Here is a 22,681-nt window from a genome sequence, read left to right on the forward strand (position 1 = left end):
TCACTGGAAGAAGTGGATGGTCCGTAGCACCTCGTCTGGCCCTTGCCACTTGGCTAGCAAACCGTTGTCAGATGTTCGTCTGTCTAGTACATCGTTTAAGCGCTTTGTTTACATTTCATTACATCATCCCGGATACACTCAGCTACGGACGTTAGAAACTCCACAAGACATACATTCAGTAACATATGAATTTCGAGTTTAGCCATATCTCGCAATTTACTTTTTTCCACAAATTGTGAAATAAAATCAAAATTGTGAGTTATAAAGTCTGAATTGTGAGGCATAAACTCGCAATTATGAGAAAGTCTGAATTGAAAGATAAGTCGCAATTACTTTATTTTTATTAGTGGAAGAAACAAGATTTCATACTAAATCCCCAATTAAAAGATTATAAAATTTTGCACAAAACAAAAACAAAACTAACCTGGAAAAAGAACCAAGAGCGAAACATTCTTCATCGTGAAGGACCTACTGTACGAGCAAACCACCAAACTACTTAGACTTAGCTCTCCTCAGCCAATTGTTTTCCTCTCGTGTAGTTGAATGGCATTAGCATTACCTGCTTTATCATTTTGCACACTTTGCAAAAGATATTGAAATTCAACGAGTGACATCACAGATTTGCATGCCAGAATAATTTATATTGCATAACTTACAAACAGTTGAAGCATGAGAAATATGTTGATTATTTACAATTTAAAGTCAAAGCATGCCAAAAAACAGTGGAGTAAAAAAAGAAAAGAAAATAATAATAAAATAAAAAAATTATATAATATATATATATATATATATATATATATATACAGGGTTGGGGAGTAACGGAATACATGTAACGGCGTTATGTAATCAGAATACAAAAATCCAGTAACTGTAATCCGTTACAGTTACGTCAAAAAACATAGTAATCAGATTATAGTTACATTTTGAAAAAAGGGGGAATACTTTCAGGATTACAATGGTTTCATTTAAAACTAAATAAGTATTTTGGCATAATAACACTATATTAAGCGCTGCTTGATTGTACAGTAGTTCCTGGTTCTGTTGCCAGTAATGACTCACGTGTGCCACGCGCTGGTGCGTGTGCAAATAACAGCTGTCTACAATCTCCTCAGACGCAGATTGAATCACTGCTGCTAGTAGAAACGATGCTGCCTGCGGGTAAAATCGCTTTTAATTCATGGAAATTCCGCTGCTATTTTGTAGAAATTAGGAGAGTAGCTTTTTTAGTACCCAAAATGTCCTTTCTTATCTTTTCTCACGTAACGGGATGTTCGCTGTCTAGGTAACGTAGGGGAACTCCCACTGCCAACGCCCCACGTCCAGTCAGGCAAATTAAGAAAGATCACGGCTTTAGTCAACATGTAGGCCTATTTTAAAATAAACTAATATGTAGATTGTGTAAAAAATGTAAATGTTGAGTTTTTATTTTTTAGTTAAAAATTAGTTAAAAATAAAACAAAATAATCTGTAATACCATACATTAGCCACTAGATGTCTGTATAGCCCTTTACATAAATACATTTCAGGCATGTGTGTATATTTTGCAAATATTGTACACTGGACCAAATTCTAAAAAAAAAAAAAATTTATATATTTCTTCTTGCTTGACTTTATTTATATATGTGACCTTGAAGTAATCCCAAAGTAATCAGTTACATTACTTTCATATTATAGTACTTGGATTACGTTACTGAATACTTTTTTTATGAAGTAATTTGTAACTGTAACGGAATACATTTTTAAAGTAACCCTCCCAAGCCTGTATATATATATATATATATATATATATATTTATATATACACACACACCTCACTCTAAAAGTTAACAGTTACTCTGATGCACAAAGAAACCTGTTTAGCCAAATGATTTGTTCTATGTAAGGCTGAACTCAAACCAGCATCATGAATACCTGGAAAGATTTTACCTGAGATTTAAAATTTATGTAAAAACTGGCATATATATATATAACATATATAACATTATAACACTATAACATTATAGTGGAAGCTTGTGAACAAAACTCCTTCACATTGTCACATGAATGGTTTTACATTTCAGTTGCCCTTGTAAATTAAGATAAATAAACAAATCACATTTACGCATATGATTGGTGTTTATTAACAACACTGGCCAGTCTCTGTTTGCACAAAACTGCAGATCTCAATCCATTTTTGCATTACATTTACATAATCAGCTAAAATGGGTAATTGTCAAATCACAGGTTCAGCTCTTGCTACACTATAAATTCACCAAAGTGGATCAGTAAAAGTATTTGCTTTTCTCCATTTGTCAAAGGCAAGTCTGTAGCGTGGCGTCACTCTTCCGGAAGACATTTCCATCTGATTGAATTTTCCAACAGTTTTGCATCTTCGGTCAGTCCCTTCTCCTTCAGTATCTGCTCTACTGCTCTATCTGAAGAACACAAACACACTTTTATTAATCCGTACTCTTAGTAAGTTCCTCCGTTATTAGTATACTTTCAACAAACTGTACATTATGAACTCTCCTTCACCAGAATCTCTGCCTTCACTGAAGGATCATTATCATGTTGACTTGATTACACCGTCAGTCTGTTTGCTCCTCTCTGCGGGACACAGAAACACAGTCATCAAAGTCATAAAGAATAATAGAATATTTTGCAGTCGTAGTTTCTGTTTTTCTATTAAAGCAATCTAGTAAAATAACGGTCAGTCATGCCATTTACCACTTTTTTTTTATAATTTTTTTTTTTTTTTTACAAATGGGAGACTGATCTATTCAATACAATAAATCAATGCAAGTACAATAAAAAATTACATTTTCATAAACTTTTATGCAGAAAAACTGGTCAGTATTTTACTGCAAATAAGTTGTCAAATTCAAGCTTAATCTGTGATGATATACATGATAAATTTTTTTTTTTTAATCAAGCTTCAACCACACAAATCCAAATCTGATGTTTAGGACCGACATTTTGTGTCAGAATTCCTTCTCTATTCCAGCATGACAGCAGTTTAATGAAAGTTTTGCACTTTTGAAGCCAATAAAGCAGTGAAATGTGTGTGCAAATACTCACCAGTGTAGCAGACAGAAGGCAATTCACGTGTACAATCCAGATCATTAAAAAACACGACTGTGAAAACGCCACGTGCATCAGAGCTGATGAAAAATAAATGCATTTAATTGGCACTTTGTGTCACTTTACACTTTACTGACACTTTACATTCAGTGGTCGACAGGTGCCTCTTTTATATCATCCCTGATTAAAAGTTTATTAAATAAAAAAAAAAAATTAACTAACCCGCCAGGAGAACCAAGAGCAAAACATTTTACACCATGAACCACCAACAGGAAAACAAAACTAAACTTGTATTAAAAAGTAATCAAACTACTGTTTAAAACACGAGCGCTTTACAGATTGATCAAATTATCTTTACGCTAAATAATTCTAATTAATACAAAAAATGACTTCTTTCTCAAAGTAATGAGTAGGGGAATGGCATTACTGTGACTCTGTCATTTTACATACTTTGCATGTTTGCAAAAGATATTAAAATTCTGAGATTTGCGTGTCACCAATTTCATTTTATACACCAACACAATCAATCACTGCCAACTCAACCCATCCAAGTCAATAATTTAGATTGATCATAGGTCAATGCACATTGCCTATAACAGGCTACTTCACTTCAGACGTCACAAAGTCAAAAATTCTTCTGGAAGTGCAAATAAAAACCAAGCAGATTACATTTTTACCAGCGGTGTGCCTCAGGGCTCAGTGCGAAGCCCGTTTCTCTTCTGGTCTCACTAGGCCTGTCACGATTATGAAATTTGGCTGACGATTAATTGTCTAAAAAATAATTGCGGTTATGCCGATTAATTGTCAGTTTTAGGGCTTTGACGATTAATTGTCTGTGTTAGGGCTTTGGCAATTATGCTGATTAATTGTCTGTTTTAGGGCTTTGTGCTTCATTCATTAAATAATTGTGATGAATTTAATCCTTTGTAAGTTATCATTTTGCAGTGTAAGTTTACAGTTAACACCTTTAAATATTAAATAAATAGGCTATATTCAATAGCTATGACAATTTGTTTATTAAACTTAGTGAGTGTATAAATCAGCAGCAAAAAGTAATTTTTGAAAACATCTGCACAGTAATTTAATAAAATCTAAACATGTTAATAAAAACAAATGTGCACAAACCATGAAAATATGATACGCTACAAAACAGAGCGGAACAAAGCGCGTATGCGCATCTCGGGTGCAGAATGATGTGCTTAATGCAACATGGAGTCGCAGCGATGCACAAGTGCGCATTTAAAAGTTCACGGCACAAAGCGAAGAAATGTCGAGGGCACAAATCCTAGTGTATATCAGTCCAACAGTTTATTGATCATTTGTTTCTTCACAGTTTTAAACTCCAGTTATTGTGCGTCTGATGCCAATTCATAGTCCTTGTGCTGTGTAGGCACACGGTAGCGAGCGAGTCATTTAGAAACAGCAAAAAACTCCAGCAAAATAAAGTCATTTTATGCAAATCCACAGCCCTTTATCTACAGATCAAGCATTATAACGTCAATGTCACATTGGAGAAAGTTTTACCGTGTATCCTGTCGTAACCGGACGACGCGCGCTGTTTGAATGCTGAACGGAATGATTGACAGCTGCAGAGTTTGAATGCTGAACGGAATGATTGACAGCTGCAGACGAGTTTGTGAACTTTAATTTAACAATGTAAATATACTACTGTCCCTCACATTAAGCTATGGAATGGCTTCAGATGACTTTGAATATATTGCTAGAAAACGTAATTAGTGCTTGACTGCTTGTCTATTTATTTTGGTTCATGACTCCCCCTTGTGCCGTAGGTCTATAAAAGAGCGCAATAATCGCGGTTGTCTGAAACAATCGCGGTTAGATCAAATAATCGCGATCAGACGGTTATTTAATTATCGCGACAGGCCTAGGTCTCACACAGCTCTATCTATCCTCTCATCCTCAAACACACCTCCTCCTATACATACAGTCAAGCCAACATTTATTCAGACGCCTTCAACATTTCTCACATCATCAGTTCATTCGCTATACTTTAGAAAATGGTATTAAATATGAGCAGAACTCAGTTGATATTTGACTGGTTTTGTCCGTCCTTCTGTTAGACTGTCTCACACATGAATTATGTTGAATATCTGTCAGCTGTTAAATTTAACTACACAATTAGATAATACCAGTTTAGCTCAACCAATCACCAAGCAATGCTTCATATTGTTCAGTCTGTGTTTAAAAAGAGCATTAGCAATCATATATTTGATAGTATAAAGTTACATTCCTCATATTTGTTGGCTCCAAATCTAATTGCTTGTGTTTTCCCTGATTTGTAAGTTGCTTTGCATAAACCCTCTGCTAAACGCATGCATGTAAATGCGGTGAAGCCTGTGGTCAGCGTCTGCAGTTTATAAAAGATGACCAGAAACTAGGAGGCCAGTTATAAACAGCCATTATCTGCTCAGACTGTGTGTAACGAACTAGTCTGGTCAAATCATAAATCAAAGTAACTGATGGATGTGATCAAACTCCACTTAGTGTTTTAGTAAATCGCCATTGCTGTGGAAATACTGTACCAGAGTCATGCAAACCAAGCTTGTTTGAATCTGGATTTGACTGTTAAGAGAGCGTGATGACCAGCGTCTGCTCTCTGACATATGCATCTCTTACAGTCACGTACAGTATTTCGGTACAGATGTGTAAGAAATCATGGTCAATTTACACAGTTAATGCCATTTATGTAAATATATACACCCATAGAAAGACGACACTGGCCAACAGACACTCCGAGAAGAGAAGTTTCCATGTTTGGCTTTTTAACACTGAACCTATAGATACCAAACCTTAGGCATTAGGGGTATGTTCATGTATATTTCATGACAGAACTTCCCGAACATCCAAAACAATGATGTGTTCTGGGCTTAATGTGCTCGTTGTATGCGTGTAGCCTATATATGATGGTATTCTGACCAGCTGAGAACTCGTGAAGAGCTTATAGAGTGTATAAAGGAGTCAAAACAGCAGCGCGAGATGTGGTAAAAAAAGACGAATTTTATCTAGTGGAAACCTTTGGTACTGCAGCCAAACAAAATCTGACTGAAAACGAATTTTTTTGGAACAGAACTGGTTTATATTTCATGACTTCGATTTTCTTGCAGTTTTAGAGTAAAATGTGTTTTTTAAAATACAGATTTCATATAAAAATTTAAAATAGTATTTTTGTTTTAATATTAAACGTAAAATTCTGTAACTTCTTTTAAGTTCACTTTTTAAAACTTTTTTCACTTCTGCAATAATCTGCCAAGTGTCGTCTTTAAAAAGAGATCAAACTTCAGTCTGTCGCTCTGAAGTGTTCAAGATTTACCACAGTTTAAGTTGGAAATGTAATTTTCAGGTCTATATGCTCAAAACGTGAATAAATGGATTATAAATACAGCGTAAATATAATTTAGTACCATAAAATCCCCTAAAAATACAAAATATTAAATAAAAAACATTATGAAACTAAAATATAGTACATTCCTTTCATTGAAATGAAAAATAAATAAATAAAACGGTCATTTTTGAATGAATTTTTGAATACTGTTGTCATGGCAACACGTCAAACTTTAATAATCTTTTCGGGTGTTTTTGAGCCTCTTAGCATGCTTCAAGTTGCATGAAACCTGACACACACACACATCAGAGTTGTCAGCCAGTAGACATGGGCAAAGCCTCAGAATGTGTAAGAGGGGCTCTATAGCGCCACCTTTTGACTAAAGTGGGAAGCTGAAATTGAGATTTATACATCATCTAAAAGTTGAATAAATCTTTCCATTGATGTGTTGTTTGTTAGGATAGGACAATATTTGTTTGAGATACAACTATTGAACATCTGGAATCTGAGGGTGCAAAAAAATCAAAACATTGAGAAAATCTCCTTCAAAGTTGTTCATTTATGTACGTGACTGTGCTGCATTCACTCACACCAAATAAATGTTTTATATATTTATTTACGGTAGGAAATTTACTAAATATCTTCATGGAACATGATCTTTACTTAATATCCTAATGATTTTTGGCATAAAAGAAAAATCGATAATTTTGACCCATCCAATGTATTGTTGGATTTTGCCACAAATATACCCGTGCGACTCGTGATTGGTTCTGTGATCCAGGGTCACATATTGTTCTCATTGAGCCGGACAACTTTCTAATTTAGAGTCATTGACTCTGACCAACAGGAAGTCAGATATTTTTATCTGAATGTGTTTTTTTTTTTTTTAAATCAAGCTCTGAATTTTTTAAAAGGGGTGTTATTTACAAGATGTAAAATAAGTCTCTGATGTCCCCAGAGTGTGTGTGTGAAGTTTTAGCTCTAAATACCCCACAGATATTTTATATAGCATGTTAAAGTTGTCTCTTTTTGAGGGTGAGCAAAATTGCACCGTTTTTGTGTGTCCCTTTAAATGCAAATGAGCTGCTGCTCCCGGCAGAGGGGGCGGAGCTTCAAGAGCTCATCTCCTTTTACCTCACAGACAAACACTGAACATTTCACAAACTTTTAGCCTTTTATGTTCAAACCGGAGTCAGACAATGATGGAGAGACTCAAGAAGAAGTGACAACATGTAGAAGCAACAGGACATTTCTGAATGGTTAGTTGATGAATTTTTATGTAGCTTATGTGTAGTTATCTTCTAGTCATTGATTAGCATATTCTGTCATGATAATCTATAAATCGTGTTCAGGGGGCGGGGTTTATGTAAATTTTAGGGTTGGTGATGGGAGGAATGTGGTGTAGTCTCTACCAGCCGTTTGTTGTAGTCCTTAAAAAGTGATTTCTGTAAAAGCAAATATCTCCCTTTGCTTTGAACTTTGAGCGTTGTAACTTTGCAGATGTTGTTTATGCTCAAACAGCAACATTACACACTAACTAAAGTTAGAAAAGTCAAATCATACTCAACCACCCCTTTAACTGCTGGTCTAAAGGCTGTTATCTGCCGACTGCAGACGGGTATTGGATGTCTTGAGCGGTGTTGCCCGGGCGAGCGATTAAAGGAAGGACTAAAAGGGAAACAGGAAGAGTCACATATCTTCAAATAAACTATATTCCATTTCACTTCTATATAAAATAATACAAGTCACGGATAATTGCGTGACAGGCATGATTAGTTTATGGCACTTCAATGGAATCTGAATATTTTATATATAAAAAAAATAAATCTCACAGATAAAAGGTCTCCAAAACACAACTTGCAATGTATTTTAATAATATATATTAAATACAAAGTTTATAATGGCTATTGTTGTTCAATAAATCATATTTTATATTATAGCATTGGCGTACTCGGCGTATCTAGAAAAGGTCTGATGTGGGTTTATCAGAAACATTTTGCGTGAAAAGGTTGTATTTGTGTTTTTTTTTTTTTTTATGAAATTTCATGTAGTCAACATTCGAAGTGGATCAAATCCTTTCATCAAAGTTATACATGAATGTTGAACAATACCCGTTCTTGTCCTAGCACAACTTTGATAAACTTTTTGATGAAATGTTGATTATTGTATATTGTATTTAAAGTGAAAAGGGGCGGAGCTTCATAAGGTCTATATAAAGAGTTAATGAATACTAGCAGGTCATGAAAATACCAAACGTAATCGCGGCTTAATGTCCAAACCAGTCGAGAACCACGTCAACAAACCACCGGATGCGCCGAGGAAACCCTTGACCCAGAAATAAGGTTTAAATGAGAAACTAACAAGTTTGCTTTTTTAATTTCACTTAACTTTTATTAAAAAAAAAAAAAAAAAAAACTTTTGATTGAACAATACAAGACTACCAATCCAGAATGAGCAAAAGAGTATTAAAGGGAAACAAAAAAAATAAGTGTATGTTTACAATGTGTGTGTGTTTGCGTCCCCTCGAATTAGAAAAACAGAAAAAGCACAATTGTGCTAACGTAAAAGCCATGAACTATTCAGAAACGAGCAGGACTGGCGAGAGAGAGAGAGAGAGAGAGAGAGAGAGAGAGAGAGAGAGAGAGAGAGAGAGAGAGAGAGAGAGAGAGAGAGATGAGCCGGAAGGATGAGTGTTACTTAAACACCAACACTACGTCACATCTACGCTTCAGAACAGCGCTCGCACACAGACACACACACACACTTGAGGGATGTAACGCAGGAAAATCCACGTCCATCCGCTGATATGAAAACCACTATCCTACAGCACACACCAGCGCTGGCCGACGCTATTTACATCAGACACACTGTGTGTGTGTGTGCGTGTGTGTGTGTGTGTGTGTGTGTGTGTATATGGGGGGGGCAGTAAAAGAGGACTGTGGGGAAACGTGTGTGTGTGTGTGTGTGTGTGTGTGTGTTTAATGTCGCCTCTTCTTCTTGCTGCTGGGCGGTGGAGCTGACGAACGACCCTTCCTCTTCCGGTTGTTTGATGTATCCTCTGTGTCCTCATACTGACTCTCTCGATCAGCTGATGGAAACAACCAGAAACACAATCACTGTGTTGTATAGTGTGATAGAGATGTGAAAACAGGAGGGAACTCTTTTTATTTTTTCATGCACTGGTCAATTTTGGGCTGATTTGTATGGAAGCTTGTCTCCGCCAAAATGAAAAATAAAAAAGCTAATTGTGACTTTTTATCTCAGAATTGCCTGATAGTCAGAATTGTGAGATATATAGTCAGAATTACATGATTTAGAGTCAGAATTGCGTGATATATAGTCAGAATTGCGTGATATACAGTCAATTGCATTATATATAGTCAGAATTGCGTGATATAAAGTCAGAATTGCGTGATATAAAGTCAGAATTGCGTGATATAATTGTGTGATATACAGTCAATTGCGTGATATATAGTCAGAATTGCATGATATACAGTCAATTGCGTTATATATAGTCAGAATTGCGAGCTATATAGTCAGAATTGCGTGATATAAAGTCAGAATTGCGTGATATAAAGTCAGAATTGCGTGATATAAAGTCAGAATTGCGTGATATAAAGTCAGAATTGCGTGATATACAGTCAATTGCGTGATATATAGTCAGAATCGCGTGATATATAGTCAGAATTCCGTGATATATAGTCAGAATTGCATGATATACAGTCAATTGCGTGATATATAGTCAGAATTGCATGATATACAGTCAATTGCGTGATATATAGTCAGAATTGCGTGATATATAGTCAGAATTGCATGATATACAGTCAATTGCGTTATATATAGTCAGAATTGCGCGATATAAAGTCAGAATTGCGTGATATAAAGTCAGAATTGCGTGATATAAAGTCAGAATTGCGTGATATAAAGTCAGAATTGCGTGATATAAAGTCAGAATTGCGTGATATACAGTCAATTGCGTGATATATAGTCAGAATCGCGTGATATAAAGTCAGAATTGCGTGATATACAGTCAATTGCGTGATATATAGTCAGAATCGCGTGATATAAAGTCAGAATTGCGTGATATACAGTCAATTGCGTTATATATAGTCAGAATTGCGAGCTATATAGTCAGAATTGCGTGATATAAAGTCAGAATTGCGTGATATAAAGTCAGAATTGCGTGATATAAAGTCAGAATTGCGTGATATAAAGTCAGAATTGCGTGATATAAAGTCAGAATTGCGTGATATACAGTCAATTGCGTGATATAAAGTCAGAATTGCGTGATATAAAGTCAGAATTGCGTGATATACAGTCAATTGCGTGATATATAGTCAGAATCGCGTGATATATAGTCAGAATTGCATGATATACAGTCAATTGCGTGATATATAGTCAGAATTGCGTGATATATAGTCAGAATTGCATGATATACAGTCAATTGCGTTATATATAGTCAGAATTGCGCGATATAAAGTCAGAATTGCGTGATATAAAGTCAGAATTGCGTGATATAAAGTCAGAATTGCGTGATATAAAGTCAGAATTGCGTGATATAAAGTCAGAATTGCGTGATATACAGTCAATTGCGTGATATATAGTCAGAATCGCGTGATATAAAGTCAGAATTGCGTGATATACAGTCAATTGCGTGATATATAGTCAGAATCGCGTGATATAAAGTCAGAATTGCGTGATATACAGTCAATTGCGTTATATATAGTCAGAATTGCGAGCTATATAGTCAGAATTGCGTGATATAAAGTCAGAATTGCGTGATATAAAGTCAGAATTGCGTGATATAAAGTCAGAATTGCGTGATATAAAGTCAGAATTGCGTGATATAAAGTCAGAATTGCGTGATATACAGTCAATTGCGTGATATAAAGTCAGAATTGCGTGATATAAAGTCAGAATTGCGTGATATACAGTCAATTGCGTGATATATAGTCAGAATCGCGTGATATATAGTCAGAATTGCGTAAAGTGAGAATCGCGTGATAAACTCAAAATTGTGAGATAAACAATTATCTCGCAATTCTCACAAGTCGCAATTATCTTTTAAAATGTTTTATTCTGTGGCAGAAGCAAGCTTCCATAGATTTGTCTTTATTCAGATTAGTGGAAAGATAATGCCCAAAACTAACATTTAAGCGTTTATTTTACTGAACTTCTATTTGAGTTGGTGGATTTCAATTACAATTCATATCATTAAAGGCTCAAACTGAGTTTTCCAAACTCCTCTGACAGAGGGAAACACTACTACTAATATAATCATGTTAAAATTAAATAATAAATACCACTAAATTATAGTGGTATTACTTCAAATAATTACTTTCAAATATTAATTAATCTAAATAAATGAAATATGAATAAACATCAAATAAAGCAACATTTATTTACTTCTATCAAAAACTAAATCTTTACTTCAAATAAGCTAAATACACATTGATCTAAAGAACATTTTATTCCTAAAACATTATTATTTTCTATCTGTTTTACAGTGTCTGATGATTTATGAAGTGATAAATAGAGGAATTTTGAACTTGGCTTTATCCAAAGTTTACATTTATGTTCTGGAAATGTGTGCAAATTAATGCATCATTCGCATATTTAAACATGCGAGAAAACTCGTAATACAAAACACTCGTTATACCGTAACAATAACTAACAAATGCTCCAGGAAGTGACATCATTCTGGAGGGAAAACAGTGGATTGAACTCACCTTTCCTGGCTTCCTCCTCCAGTTCGTCCCAGTCTTTCCCACTCTCCTCTTCGCTGCCCAGTGACGCGCTGTAATCTGAGATCAACAAATCACATGATCACTGATTTACACAGGGTTCGTACAGACACTGTAAAATGAAATTCCAGGACTTTCAAGCACTACTTTTTGGTTTTCAAGGACTACAATCAGAGATCTCACTTATCAAACAATATCATTATTATCTTTCAAATTCTGAAAAAGGCAAATAGATAAACAAAAATGAACTAATAAAACAAAATGGTACGATTATAGTGCAGCACAAGCAACGTATGCAATGACTGTGGAAACTTTAACCATTGAAAGGATACCATGATAAAGAAATCGCTTTCCTGATTCAAACTGATTTTTCCCCCATTAATATATGATTGTCCTGAAGAATGAAAGCTGTATCATATACTTGGATATTTATATGAGCAATATCACACTCATAGCCATGTGAAATGTCTTTATATCTATATCTATATCAGAAAGGCTGCAGTGTTCATTTTTTCATGGAAAAAAGTAAGCACTAACTTCATATATATTGTCTTTCAATAATTCAAGCACTTTTCAAGAATCTCTTCATAAATGTTTCAAGGGTTTTCCAGGACTTACATTTCAAAAGGTCAAATTAAAGCACCTCGTACGAACCCGGATTACAGGCCGTCTCGTCGGAAACCACCAGCTCTCTATTTAAATGAATGGGATTGTGTGACTAGAACTCAGTTATAGGAATGATCCACCAGGATGGTTCCCTGAGAACTAATGGTTCCCTTAGGAACGTTTTCCTGGTTGCATTCGCAGCGCCAGTAGGAACTCTGTGACGTAAGCAGGGTTCCCACACCTTGGTTAACTTCAAATTCAAGGACTTTTCAAGGACTTTCCAGGTCCAATACCCTCAAATTCAAGGACTTAATGTGGGGACAGATTTCGAGTGAGAGCAAGGTTACATTGTGTACCGTGTAAGATAACTTTAACAATGTTTCATGTGTCAAACAAAACTATGCAAAAAAGCTATTTATTTTGCGTTTATTTTTGGCCATTCTTGGACATATTCTATTTGTCGTATTTCTGTTTTGCATAAAACTGAAGAATATTCGGTACACCCTATACTGTATTCTAAAATGATCTGATATTAACTTTTGCATGGATTTTACTGAAAAGAGCTTAGGCTCATGTAACCAGAAGTTAAGAGGTATGAATATATTGTGAGTAGATCCAGCTGCATGACTTAAAAGAGCCGCTTCTCCCAAGCTATCCACTTACAGACTCTGCACTGGCCAAGTGATGGTCCTTTGGATCTCTGGCAAGTAGGGTTGCCACCTTCAGTGAGGCAAAATAAGGGAAACCCATACACGATCCCCTATAACTTAAATGATCTGTCTAATAACATCTACAAATATAATAGTTACCTGTCTACCAAGTTAAAAAAAAGTATGGAATATTATATTAAGAGATTATCCAAATTTAAAAGAAAAACTAAAAAAACAATAAACCTATACCTTTAAAAGAACGGATTTGTCTGTCACTGCATACTGCTTTAAGTCAGAAGTCCAACGCACAGCGTGAGCAAATGAAACTCTGCAGTTCGCCTTATGTTCATCATTATTTACTGGACAGACCCATTGATACCTGGATATCTGGAGAGGACGTGAGCTCGACATGGTTTTTTAAAAAACGCGCATTACGCCCGCTTATAGCGCATGTTCTCTAGTCTCCGTCGGTATGAACTGTTGTGATGTGTGGCTACGGGTTGTGGGAGTTGCGCAACGGTGACGTCAAGGAGTCGCCTGAGAGAGCGCTGAAAGGCATGTGACTGTGTTATGCTCGAGTAGCTTAGCTGTAGCAATAAAAGGTCAGTTAATAAAACAGTTCATTCCCAGCAAGACGACTCGGTTCCTCTTTCGGTCGGTTCCCGTCGACTTCACGCTCTGAAAATAAGACAAAGCTAAAGTGTTCTCTACCCTTGACGCCTCCTGCGGATTTTGGCAGATCCCCTTGGATGCTGCAAGCCAAAAGCTGACAACCTTCATCACCCCGATAGGGAGATTCTGTTTCCGACGGCTGCCATTCAGTATCACATTGGCTCCAGATATCTTCCAAAGACAGATGTCGACACTGTTAAAGGGTCATGATGGAGTTGTCGTAGTAATGGACGACATACTTGTTTATGGAGTAACAAGGAAAGAACATGACACCCGTCTTGATGCGGTGCTGAAGACCATAAAGGACAGTGGTTTAAAGTTGAACAAGGCCAAGTGTCATTTTGGCAAAACAGAAATAAAGTACTTTGGCCACCTCATAAGTGCAGAAGGCATGAGACCTGACACTGACAAAGTTAAAGCCATCACACGGATGCCAAGCCCAACCAATGTTACGGAGCTTAAACAGGTTCTGGGTCTTGTCAACTATGTTGGAAAGTTCCTGCCTGGCCTCTCCTCAGAGCTGCATCCCATCACTGCTCTGCTCAGGAAGCAAAGTGAGTGGGTGTGGAGTGATGTACAAGAAGCGGCGTTTGAGAAAGTGAAAGCTATGCTTGTGTCAGCACCAGCACTTGCATTTTATGATGTCAACCGCAAGACTGTCATCAGCGCCGATGCGAGCAGCTACGGATTAGGAGCGGCATTATTGCAGGAACAGGAGGGTGTGTTAAAGCCAGATGCATTCTGCTCCCGCACATTGTCAGATGCAGAGAAGAGATACTCCCAAATTGAAAAGGAGTGTCTTGCAGGGGTGTGGGCATGTGAGCGCTTCGCTCGCTATGTGCAAGGCATGGAAAGCTTCCTTCTACAAACAGACCACAAACCACTGGTACCCCTCATAAATACATACGACCTGGACAAAGTCCCTCCAAGGTGCCAAAGACTCCTAATGCGCCTACTGAGATTCAATGTTGTGGCTGAGCACGTCCCGGGGAAGCAGCTTATCATAGCCGATGCTCTCTCTAGGAGCCCACTGACTGACAGTGGTGATGAACACACTGACCAGGACGTACAAGCATATGTGGAGTCAGTGGTAGCAAATGCGCCTGTTTCATCGCAAAAACTTGGCAAAATCCGCTCCGCTACACTAGAGGATGAAGAGCTGCAAAAGATTGTGCAGTTCATTAGGAACGGATGGCCACCAAAGACATCGCTGTTTCCATCCCTGCATGGATATTATTCTACCAGAGCTCACCTCTCTGAGACTGATGGACTAGTGTTGTATCTAGATAGACTGGTTATCCCAACTGCACTTAGATCAGAAGTGCTTAAACCGTTACACGAGGGACACCAAGGTCTAACAAGGTGTCGTGTTCGAGCTAGTATGTCAGTATGGTGGCCTCGTATCAGTGCAGAGATCACAACAGCAGTGTCAACATGTAAGTTCTGCATTGAAAATAGATGCACTCAAAGACGTGAACCGCTCCTCACCACACCTTTACCTGGGGGACCCTGGCAGCACATTGCTGCTGATTTGTGCGAACTAGAAAGACAGAATTATCTCATTGTGACTGATTATTATTCCAGGGACATTGAAATTGCCCACCTGTCTTCAACATCCAGCCACCAGGTCATTACCAGGCTCAAAGGCATGTTTGCAAGATGGGGGATACCGCTGGAGCTGGTGAGCGACAATGCCACGCAATTCACCTCGGGTGAGTTTCAAGACTTCTGCCAAAGCTATGGGTTTGCGCATACGACTACCAGCCCTCATTACCCCCAAGCAAATGGTGCTGTCGAGAGAGCTGTGCAGACTGCTAAGCGCGTCCTAAAGCTGCCTGATCCATATCTTGCTCTAATGTGCTACAGAGCCACCCCTAGTGCTGTTACGGGGGTGAGCCCAGCTTTACTTATGGTTGGAAGAGACATTAGGACTACACTTCCTATGTTGGAAGGAAAACTACAAGCTTCTCCTGTGCACAGACATCAAATCCAGCAGAAGGATGCTCAGACTAAATCAGCCTACCGGTTCTTCCATGACCGCCGTCACTCTGCTCTGCCACTTCCTGAACTCCAATCTGGGCAGGCCGTTAGAGTGAAATTGGATGGAGAAAAGGGGTGGAAAACGTCTGCTAAAGTCATTGGCAAGTGCAGTGAGCCCCGGTCTTACATCGTGAAGACAGACAACGGTGCAGTGCTGCGACGCAATAGAAGACATCTGCAGGCAGTCCCGGAGCTTGCTGACCCTCCAGACCAGCAGCAGCAGTCTGAGGGATCTCCGCTGCAGCTGCCCAACAGCCCTCCTTCTGTGGCTAGACCCAGTCATGGTGACCCTGCTTCTGTCCAGAGACTGAAGGATTCACCTGTGGTGTGTTCACCACACCAGCCGTCCCCTCAGAGGACTGTTCAAGTGACATCCAGAGGATCGTGAGGTCAGAGTACCTCTCAGATATAGACACACTTGAACACTTATTGATACTTATCTTCACACTGTCTCCTCAGTAATTCTGTTTTGAGTGATAAGTACAGTTAATAAAGCTACATTATGTTCCCAAGTTAAGTTATGTTCCATAGGAATAGATTGTTATGTTTGGGAAAGATCCGATAATTGACAGGATAAATAGGAATTAAGTGCCTGAGATCACAATAAGTAATGCTGATGTAAAACATCAACCACTCAGAGACTGTTATGTTCATGTTTATCTTTATTTGATGTGCAGTACATCTTGTTTAACTGTTGGAGCTTTAACCTTTGAAAAGGGGGAGATGTTGTGATGTGTGGCTACGGGTTGTGGGAGTCGCGCAACGGTGACGTCAAGGAGTCGCCTGAGAGAGTGCTGAAAGGCATGTGACTGTGTTATGCTCGAGTAGCTTAGCTGTAGCAATAAAAGGTCAGTTAATAAAACAGTTCATTCCCAGCAAGACGACTCGGTTCCTCTTTCATTTAAAGCATCGACACATGACAGAAACAAAGACGCTAACATGCAATCACCTGCAAATGCAAAGTGACATCACAGAACTTCTCTACTACTTCTTGTGAAATCATTATAATTACTATTATCCACACTGCAAAATCCTTATTTGTTTATTCAACTATTTGTGGGTTTATGTAAAATACGGGACAAATCGCGTCCCGTATTGAATGATGCGTAGGCTACCTTTAAATTTAAATGTAGCCTACCTTTAAATTTAAAACCGATTCCGTATTTTAAAGGACCGGTGGAAAGCCATTCTTTGTATTCTTCCTTGGTGAGCCAAATATCTTGAAACTCAAGCAAGCTTAGTATGCATAGGCCACGAAGTGTTGGCGAAATAAAATTAGCGGACTGGAGGGAATAATATGGAATTTTTTCCAGAAAACTTCTTGCACAAAATAAATTCAAGCACTTTCAAGAACCTGTATCTATGTATGTTTATTTTCAAAAACTTTCCAAGGGCCTTGAATTTTTTTTTTCAGATTCACAAACTTTCAAGGATTTCAAGGACCCGTGGGAACCCTGCGTAAGACACGCTTGTTGTTGGGACTTTTATTTTGACTGCGCTGAGAATAGTGTACGATCTGTCTAACGGTCCTGTCTCATACGTCACTAGACAGAACTGTTATAGACAGGAAGTAGACAGTGATGAAGAGTTATTAGCGTACGGCGTGTGTCTGATGTCCAGTGTTGCTGAGCAGAAACACATCATCATGATTCTCTTGGTCTCCTCAAAGTTGTTCGGGTTTTCTCCTCAGCGTAAAGATTAAGAGCTTCATCTATCACTGTTTTCCATGTTCGTAGAGTTAGTTTGTGGAGTAAATATATAGGCTATAATCTGTGTTTACACAGCCTTTTTAATAATGGCAGGTGCGTTCAGCCAATCAGCGAACACTACCGCCATGGATAGTTCCTATAGTGCTGGTTTAGACCGACTCTGAAGTAGGAGTAAATTAGTTCCTCCAAAAGGAGTTCCTAGAACTAAACTCATGATGAAAAGGTTCCTCCGGTGCGAAAGCCCCTAATGCAGCAGAAGTGAAGCGAGCCTTACCGTTACAGGAGTCCTCGGTCTCAGAGGAGTAATCTTCATCACTGTCCTCCTCCTCCTCCTCCTCCTCATCAGCCGAGGGGTTGAAGGTCTCGTCCTCCATCTCAGACTCTGAGTCGTCCTCCGCTCCGCTTCCCTGAGACACACGGAGGAACATTTAAAGAGGACCTGTTTCTCCACGCTCATCTTTCTCTACATCAGTGTCAGTGTTCCTGAACTCCTGAGAGGACCTCCATCGTAGTCTCGAGTTTCTTCCGGGAACTACTAATGTGTGTTGACCCCCAAAAACACAGCAAGACGTCTCACCTCACTCTCAGGGTCGAGGAAGGACCAGCCGCCCTGCTCGAAGAAGCCCTCGGGGTCGTCCACTATAGTCTTCATGATCTTGGTCCAGTTCAGAGACTGGACGCCCTCGGTGTACTTGATATCACACGAGCTGCACACACACACTGTTAGCATTAGCCATTTACCAATACATTTATTTTTAGATGGCAGATGCCGAAATATATTGGCTGATATGTTTAATTTAAAGGTGCAGTGTGTAATATTTAGGAGGATCTGTAGACAGAAATGCAATATCATATACATAACTGTGTTTTCAGTGGTGTATAAACCCTTACATAATGAAGCGTTATGTGTTTATTAGCTTAGAATGAGGCATTTCTCTCTACACACCGCGGGTCCGCTTACATCGACATGTTTCTACAATGGCCCTAAACGGACAAACACGTTTCGTCACTATGTTGTTCTTCGTGTAAAGAAGCTTCAGCTAAAGTCAGCGGATAAAACACTGACACGATGAACAGGTGACAATAATATTCACAATAACATAGTAAACCTAATTTCTTAATTAATCTTTATAAAGAAACCTCATTGTTTAACTGGCTACTCTCTGCTGTCTCAGACGACGACATCACTTCCTGTCGGCCACCGTAACTTCTGTTGGGTGCAATTCGCAACCTCACCACTAGATGCCGCTAACAATCACACACTGCACCTTTAAAGATAGTAGATAACATGAAAACAACTGTTGCAAATAAACGTATTTCGTTTACATGTACATCCAGTGATACTCTTACTTGAGCCACTCTTTGATGGGATCCAGAGAGTTGACGGGCACGGCGTTGATCATGGTGACTTTCTTGTTGTAGTCTTTATAAACGATGACCACGTCAAAGTTCTTGAGGTGGAACTGGACTCGCTCGAAGTGAACCAGCTCAACCTCGTCGAGCGTCACCACGAACGGAGGCTGCGAGAGAGAGAGTGGGGGCGTGAGAACGGGTGTGTGTGTGTGTGTGTCGGTTAGGGGTGGAACGGACCAGCTTACCCCACGGTTCGGCACTCATGCGATTAGCGGATTAACTGCTTAATTTAACCATCATAGAGTGAAAGTTTATAATTTGGACGTGTTTTGTCTTGCCGATTTACACATTCAAACAATTTTAAATGCAGAAGAAGAGGCGAAAATCGAGACTCGCGTTATCTGCACTTATCTGTCTTAAAGTGACAGCAGCCTAATATTCCTGCTGTCATCTGTCGTTAATGTTAATAAATATAGATTTATCTTTGTTAAAGCTGCTTATTATTTTACATTTTAATTTCTGTACCTGAATACTACTGTTAGACGCTGTAACTTTGTTATTTTGTATTCATATTTGTTATGCATTTTATTACTGACTGTTCACTTGTTTTTAATAATGCTGGAACTTTATCAGTTAGGCTAGTAGTTCTTGATGTAGTATCAAAGAACTTCAAGTGAGCTTTAAGTAATAAATGAAAAGCAAAATTACAACCTCCCCCATATATAAACATGTATATATGATCCGATCCGTGGCTTAAAACCCGTATATGATCCGAACCGTGAGTTTTGTGATGCGCTCCAGCACTAGTATGGGTCGTGTGGCGCGACACTCACCCACTCGGTGACGTTGCAGAGCGAGCTGGACGTGGGCTGCAGTAAACAGGTGCTCCTGTAGGGGGCGCCCTGGAACCTGAAACAGTGGAGAATAATGGCTTACAGTGCCGCTCAAACCAGGAGAAACCTGGGACAAAGCCACACGGTATCATTCACTAATAATTACATCGATCATTCGTATTGATATGCACGGGAAAACATCTCACGAAAACGTTCTACTTCATGTACGTATGCACAGGAGTTTGTTCTTAAACTTGATCCAATGTTACAAACCATCTCTATAGAAGGGCTTTTTGCAGGAACCTCACTTTATCGCCTTTTGTCACTTTACAATAAACACTCCTTTCATTTGCTTAACACTTGCATTCTCTCTCAAATGTTTTGCTTTCCCGTGGCAAATTTTACACGAAACCTGTTAAAACTTAAGTTAACTTAAACTTCTGCAAGTTTTGCGTTATCCTGATAAACTACATTGAGTTGATAAAAAAAAACAGAAAAATAATTTGTTAACCACCAAAAAAATCTCTTTTGCATTAAGCCAAAAAACATAGTTTGTGTTAACCCCCCCCCAAAATTATTTGTTAACCCTCAAAAAACCTCATTGCTGTAACCCTCAAAAACATTTTGCGTTAAGCCAAAAAAAAATAAGTTAAGCCAAAAAAACCTAGTTAGCGTTAACCCCCCAAAAAACTTAATTTGTTTTTGCGTCAACTCAAAATACTTAACATTCCCCAAAGAGTTCATTCTTAAAACTTTTGCGATAACTCTTTGTTCGTTCACAAGTTTTGCATTTCCCCAAGAAACATTGCATTTGTGTTAAAAAAAAAAAAAGTGAATGTGACCCATTGTTTTGATTGAAATCTTATTTGTATATGGGAACACTCAAGCATGTTTGAGCTTTATTTCCTCTTTAGCTCACTCACCCGAGATCTCTGAAAGGAACCTCAAACTCCAGCTCTTCCTTGGTGAGAGACTCCACCTTCTCGATGAAGTTCTTGAAGGCAGACTTGAGTTTGTGTCTCATCTCTCGCTCCATCTGTTCTGCGTAGAGGTCGTCGCGGTCGTGCATGTGCTGGTGTTTGCCCAGGTCTGTCGTGATCTCGCCCACCTCTGTGTAGAACTGCACGTCTGTGTGACGCTTCTTACCGAACATGATGGCGTTCTACGACACACACAAAACTACGTTAAATTCAGCCAATTAAAATAAAATAAAAATACAGAAAATATTTAAAAATTGTTTCAAATAAAACAGAAAATAAAAAAAATATATTTAAAATACATAAAATGTAAGAAATAATTAAAAAGAATACAGAAAATATAAACAAAAATATAAAAAATACAGAAAATATAAAAAATTTAAAATACAGAAAATATATCTTTTTTTTAAACAAAATATAAAATAATATTAAAAATACATAAAATATAAAAAAACACATAAAATATAAATAATAATTAGAAAATACAGAAAATATTAAAAATGTACATACAGAAAATATTTAAAAAAATTAAACATTAATAAAAATAGTACATGAATGATAGTAAAATGCCCCACCTTCAGATGGAAGTGCAGCACAATGATCATCTCCCCGTCGCAGGGCTGGAATACGGCGTGTTTGATGTTGTTGTAAAGGATGTCGACTTTATCTCCGCGTACTGACGTGAAACGGAAACCTGGAGACACCAGGACAGTCAGTCTTTTGAGATGGATGAACTTTTATTTGATAGAGATTTATTGAATAGTTTGTTAGGAGACAATTATTGCAATTAATAAGTTACATTGTAATAATACGACTGACAAATGAAAAAAAAAAGTTGTACTTTGAAATAAAATTATTTTTGTTAAATACTCAATTTCTTAGTTTTACACTTGGTTGTACTCAAGAACGAACAACTTTTGCCCTCACTGTTTTTGACAAGTTTAGTATAAATCAAATAATAAATTGTGACTTATTAAATAAAATGCTAAATTAAATAAAAATATATTGTAATATTGTAACTGCTGTACTGTTAAAAAAAAAAGAAAAAAAAAAGGATGTTATAGTACAACTGTAAAATTACATTACTAATACTTCACATCTTAAATTCTTCATTTTCAATTGTGAAAACATCAGACTTTTATTTTGACAGGTTGGATGTATAAAACTGACAATCACAACAAACCATTTGGATTTTATTGCGATATATGGTGCCGCTCTAATACAATCGAATATCAGCCAAAAATTTAAATTAGCCCATGATCTACTCTCCCTCAAGCCATCCTAGGTGTACATGACATTATTCTTTCAGACCAATACAATCAGAGTTATATTTTAAAAAAATGTCCTGGCTCTTCCAAGCTTTATAATGGCAGTGAATGGCTGAATGTATAAGTGCATCTGTCCATGATAAAAATACATCTATCCATCATCAAAGTGCATCTATCCATCATAAAAGTGCATCTGTCCATCATAAAAGTGCATCTATCCATGATAAAAGTGCATCTATCCATCATCAAAGTGAATCTATCCATCATAAAAGTGCATCTATCCATCATAAAAGTGCATCTGTCCATCATAAAAGTGCATCTGTCCATCATAAAAGTGCATCTGTCCATCATAAAAGTGCATCTATCCATGATAAAAGTGCATCTGTCCATCATCAAAGTGCATCTGTCCATCATAAAAGTGCATCTG

General features: G+C 37.7%; 1 protein-coding gene and 2 long non-coding RNA genes across 3 annotated transcripts in view; 1 reads left to right on the forward strand and 2 right to left on the reverse strand.

The window, feature by feature from the left end:
* Positions 1-2,095: 2,095 nt before the first annotated feature.
* Positions 2,096-3,169, reverse strand: LOC309492633. The gene is made up of 2 exons (XR_014203622.1): positions 3,057-3,169; positions 2,096-2,585 (listed from the first exon to the last, which is right to left on the reverse strand). It is a non-coding gene; the product is annotated as an uncharacterized lncRNA (long non-coding RNA).
* Positions 3,170-3,187: 18 nt separating this feature from the next.
* LOC309492636 lies at positions 3,188-9,323 on the forward strand. Its single transcript, XR_014203624.1, has 2 exons — positions 3,188-3,781; positions 4,949-9,323. It is a non-coding gene; the product is annotated as an uncharacterized lncRNA (long non-coding RNA).
* supt16h (SPT16 homolog, facilitates chromatin remodeling subunit) overlaps positions 8,443-22,681 on the reverse strand; it is a 36,671-nt gene continuing 22,432 nt past the window's right edge. The window contains exons 17-24 of the mRNA XM_082161577.1: positions 21,562-21,680; positions 20,933-21,171; positions 20,010-20,085; positions 19,174-19,343; positions 18,401-18,530; positions 18,098-18,230; positions 12,132-12,206; positions 8,443-9,490 (exon numbers count right to left, since the gene is read on the reverse strand). Of these exons, the coding sequence (XP_082017703.1) occupies positions 9,381-9,490; positions 12,132-12,206; positions 18,098-18,230; positions 18,401-18,530; positions 19,174-19,343; positions 20,010-20,085; positions 20,933-21,171; positions 21,562-21,680 (1,052 nt within the window). The 3' untranslated portion in view covers positions 8,443-9,380. The remainder of the gene's footprint in view (positions 9,491-12,131; positions 12,207-18,097; positions 18,231-18,400; positions 18,531-19,173; positions 19,344-20,009; positions 20,086-20,932; positions 21,172-21,561; positions 21,681-22,681) is intronic.

This window comes from Leuciscus leuciscus (genome assembly GCF_965113295.1).
Source record: "Leuciscus leuciscus genome assembly, chromosome: 2".
NCBI classification, from domain to species: Eukaryota; Metazoa; Chordata; class Actinopteri; order Cypriniformes; family Leuciscidae; genus Leuciscus; species Leuciscus leuciscus.